This window comes from Triticum dicoccoides, chromosome 5A (assembly GCF_002162155.2).
Source record: "Triticum dicoccoides isolate Atlit2015 ecotype Zavitan chromosome 5A, WEW_v2.0, whole genome shotgun sequence".
Lineage (NCBI taxonomy): Eukaryota > Viridiplantae > Streptophyta > Magnoliopsida > Poales > Poaceae > Triticum > Triticum dicoccoides.
Window position 1 is genome coordinate 636072692 of NC_041388.1, and position 2168 is coordinate 636074859.

General features: G+C 44.6%; 1 protein-coding gene across 1 annotated transcript; it reads right to left on the bottom strand.

Moving 5' to 3' along the window:
- LOC119300262 (transcription factor BHLH089-like) lies at window positions 1-1692 on the bottom strand. The gene is made up of 7 exons (XM_037577283.1): window positions 1583-1692; window positions 1407-1500; window positions 872-1066; window positions 731-796; window positions 491-559; window positions 326-402; window positions 1-130 (listed from the first exon to the last, which is right to left on the bottom strand). The coding sequence occupies exons 1-7, from the start codon at window positions 1690-1692 to the stop codon at window positions 1-3; spliced, it is 741 nt and encodes a 246-aa protein (XP_037433180.1).
- Window positions 1693-2168: the final 476 nt, after the last annotated feature.

The following is a 2168-nucleotide window of genomic DNA, read 5'->3' on the forward strand; positions in this document are numbered from 1 at the left end:
TCATGTCGCCCTTTCGTAGTTGCCACCAATCTGCATGCGAAGCCACTCTGAAGCCGGCGAGCCTTGCGTGTACTCCCTTGGTGTTTGCGGGTCAAATATTAGACCTGGAGCTGTGTTGTACGTCGGCGAGAAGACAAGAATACATATTTTTCTGTACACAAACATGACAACATAGCATCTATCATAGCAGGCCTGATTGCAGATCAAGGGCCGAGATGCATAGTAGGCAACACAGTTTGAGAAATCAAGCATTGGAGCTAAGATATACTGTACTTCTTTGTACCCATCATTCTTTTGCTACTTAACCATTGAGTTCGCAACTTGACTTACATCTTTAGTTGGAAATGTCTCGGCCCCATTGTGAGCATGGGCATTAACCGCCTCAAGCTTCCTGGACAGGAACTGCAGATGACAGCAATTGTCAAGCTATTTATCATTAACTGAACTATAGAGGGACATAATTCCATATTAGCGACAAGACACAGCATACCTCAATTTGACGTTCCAAAGCTTGGACATAATTGATTATCTCACCGAGGACCGATGCTTTGCCAATAACCTAACCAAGGAAGCATAAGCTTTCCAAAGAAAATCATTTACATACACAAAACTAGGGAGGACTTAGAGCTTGAAGATGATACCAAAGATAAATAGATCTGGACATTAGTGGGACTGTGGGAGAGAATGGAGACATAAAAAATATTGAATTCTTGTTGAGATTAAAATTCACCTTATTACATCCAGGGACAAGATCTTGGACAATTTTCACCCACTCGGTTATTTTCTCACGACGTGCCTCTCAAAATAGTAGAACTTCCAGTGATCAAGGGTGTACAAGAATAGTCAAAATGAAACAGTGCACTGAACTGACCCTTTCTGCAAGGCTATGGCTGTTGGTTGCTTGACCCCTTCTTGCCCTCACATGGATGAAATCTTGCTTTGGTGGCGGAGGATTTTGATCAACAGCCTTACTAGCATTTCTTGAATCAGCTTCAGCATCTTTTCTGAAACTGCCATTATCATCAGTGGATTTATTTGCCTTGGAATGTTTTGCTTTTGCATTAGTCTGCACATTAAGGTTCGAGTGACTTAGCGATTAAGACAGACGAGAGAAAGAACAATTAACCTGTTGCCCTCTGCATAAGCTGTGCTACGGGCATTTTTTTCTTTAGAATATAACAAAAATATTGTCAACCGCCTTCTGGCCTCCCAAGTCAAACAAATATTTAAACTGTCAATCGGCACATAACCAGTTAATATAAGGGGCGAAAAATCATATAATGGCACCAGTAAAATCAAAGATCACATACGACAATAATGATAGCTTGCAGACTATCACCAATATGATGCCTGCTAAAATAAATATGACAGTAGGTTACTAAATGCAAGTAGAAGATGCAAAATACTCTAGACCAGGTCATTGGCTCAGTACTCTGGACCAGGTCGTTGGCCGCCTCCAAGAGGTTTGACGGGGCCGTCTCATCAGAGAATGTTGCGGACCTGGGTGATCCGCTTCATCCGGGTCTAGTCAGAATGTCAGAGCGGGGAGGTTCTCGTTGGGTCGGCTCCACCAAAGTACAACCACATTCCCCTGACGCGGGCCTGAAGTGGCTGGATCCTCCGGCTGACCCAGGCGGCAACGATGTCATTGCCGGTCATATCCGACTTCGTGAGCACGCTGACCTGCTCCATCAGGATCTTAGCCTGGGTCTACTCCACCCTCGTGAGCTTGAGCGGCCACCCGGTGTGCCAATCCGCGGCCTCGGGCGTGTACGGAGGCAATCTAAGGCCCAAGGCAAAGGCAAAGATTGCCTTCGTGTACGGAGGCAATCTTTAAAGATGTTGATGCTCCAACAACATCAACATCAACTCCGAGGGCGTAACGTTCACCAGAAAATTGCTACCTGCTATGACCCCAATAGTAAGGCCTTCATCTTTGGGGGAAAGCCTTTCAGATGACTGTGGAAGATGTCGAGCATATCATAGGTGTGCCCGCATTGGGCCAAGAGTTTTTTTTTCATGCGAATCAATTCAAGTATTTGCATTATACGAAGAGCTAAAAGGCCCTAGCGGAAATAACCCACTTTGAAAGGACTTGTTGAAAAATAAAAAACAACAAGGGATCAACTCTCATCCGCGCACACAATAGGTGTGCTAATGTGTCCAAT

Bases quoted from the DNA above. Each gene is read 5' to 3' on its own strand.
- LOC119300262 (XM_037577283.1), bottom strand. From the start codon at position 1,692: ATGGAGCAGGTCAGCGTGCTCACGAAGTCGGATATGACCGGCAATGAC. The intron at 1,501-1,582 runs GTTGTACTTTGG...CGGATCACCCAG, and splicing joins GCCCGCGTCAGGGGAATGTG to GTCCGCAACATTCTCTGATG. The intron at 131-325 runs TCAAGTTGCGAA...TATTCTTGTCTT, and splicing joins TTTCCAACTAAAGATGTAAG to CTCGCCGACGTACAACACAG.